The sequence below is a fragment of the Penaeus japonicus genome, unplaced genomic scaffold, assembly GCF_977035675.1.
Source record: "Penaeus japonicus unplaced genomic scaffold, GWHDUDI00000001_assembly GWHDUDI00000030, whole genome shotgun sequence".
In the NCBI taxonomy this organism is placed as follows: domain Eukaryota; kingdom Metazoa; phylum Arthropoda; class Malacostraca; order Decapoda; family Penaeidae; genus Penaeus; species Penaeus japonicus.
Window position 1 is genome coordinate 35,547,818 of NW_028234432.1, and position 1,607 is coordinate 35,549,424.

At 39.6% G+C, this 1,607-nt stretch overlaps 1 protein-coding gene across 1 annotated transcript in view; it reads left to right on the forward strand.

Moving 5' to 3' along the window:
* The window catches only part of LOC122242951 (uncharacterized), a 52,350-nt gene extending 51,963 nt beyond the window's left edge, over positions 1–387 (forward strand). Inside the window, exon 8 of the mRNA XM_086554784.1 lies at positions 334–387. Within this exon, the coding sequence (XP_086410910.1) occupies positions 334–387 (54 nt within the window). The remainder of the gene's footprint in view (positions 1–333) is intronic.
* The last annotated feature ends 1,220 nt before the right edge of the window (positions 388–1,607 follow it).

The window sequence follows — 1,607 nt, forward strand, 5'->3', positions numbered from 1 at the left end:
TGGTGAACCAGGCCATTTTGCATCAAAATGCAGCAAAGGAGGTAAGTTCCAGATAGTGAACAATCCTCAAAATACTAGAAAGTGGTGTGACTTTCATAAATCTAGAACTCACAGTAACAGTGAATGTAGAGTGATACAAGTGAAGAACAAAATCAAGAGTATTCTTTCAATGTAACACACATCAAGGTTTCATACTTGTGGAAAACAAAATGTAGTTAGCTTAGAAGAAGAAGGCATCTTAATGACTGACAGTGGCTGCACTTCACATATTGAGAAAACTAAACCAAAGTTTGTGAGATTTCAAGTCATTTGATCCACAAAACCCTTACATAGAACTGGCAGACGGCCAAAGACAATAAGGAACAGTGCAAGGAGTTGGTGATGTGAAAGACTTCCTTCAGGATCGAGACGGCAACTCACGAAGTATTCTACTAAAAGATGCATTATACATACCAGGATTCAAACAAGATATCATGTCAGTGTGGAAAGCTATCAAGAGTGGACAAACTGTTACTTTCTCACCTGAAGGCAGTTCTCTAACTACCAAGGATGGCAGGATATTCGACATTGTGGAGAAAAACAAGTTGTTCCATCTACGCATAGGTAAGCCACACACTAGTTCTCAGGTGGATGAATTAAAAAAGTCCATGTAGGGGAAGCCAAGCACACCCTAAAGGAGTGGCATAAAATCCTAGGGCATTGCAATGTGGCTGATGTGCTAAAACTTGAAGCAACTGTTGACAGAATGCATATAACTAGGAAAGATAAGTTCAACTGCACCACATTTACATTTGGTAAGATGACACAATATAGGACTAGAGAGGCTGACAAAAAGGCCCAACAGCCATTAGATTTAGTCCACTGTGATGTAGTTGGTCCTGTAAACCCACCAGCACGAGGAGGTTACAGGAACAGCATCTCCTTTATTGATGACCACTCTGGAGCTCTTAGAATTTACCTAATTAACAGTAAGAGTGATACAGTGACAGCTATGAAAAAAAATCTTGCAGAAACAGCACCATATGGGAATATCAAACGCCTAAGATGTGACCGCGGAACAGAGTTTACAATGAGATCAGGACACTCTTAACAGAGAACAAGATTAAACAAGAGTTCTCTCCACCTTATTCATCACATCATCAATGGCACAGTTGAGAGATCACACAGGTCAATATTTGATATGGTTCGCTGTTTGCTGATTTAATCAAAATTACCTAAGGATATGTGGAGATATGCTCTGAAGACTGGTTGTTACATCAGGAATAGATGTTATAACCCCCGGACTCAAGACCGCAGTAGAAATGCTTACTGGAAGACGGCCAAACATAAGCAAAATTAATGTCTTTGGAACAAGATGTTTTGCATATGAACAAGAGAGTAAGGAATTAGATCCAAGGAGTAAGAAGGGAGTATTTGTGAGCTATGATCAAAGTCCAGCCTACTTGATATACTTTCCAGATACTCAGACTAAAAGAAAAATAAGAATTGTCAAATTTGTGGATAACTCATCTTGTAAGACAGAATCCCCAAGTGCCGAGGAAATTTTGAGTGACGACTACATTTTGGTGGAGACGAGGTGTAGTGATTCATCGAGATATTTCCTTGCC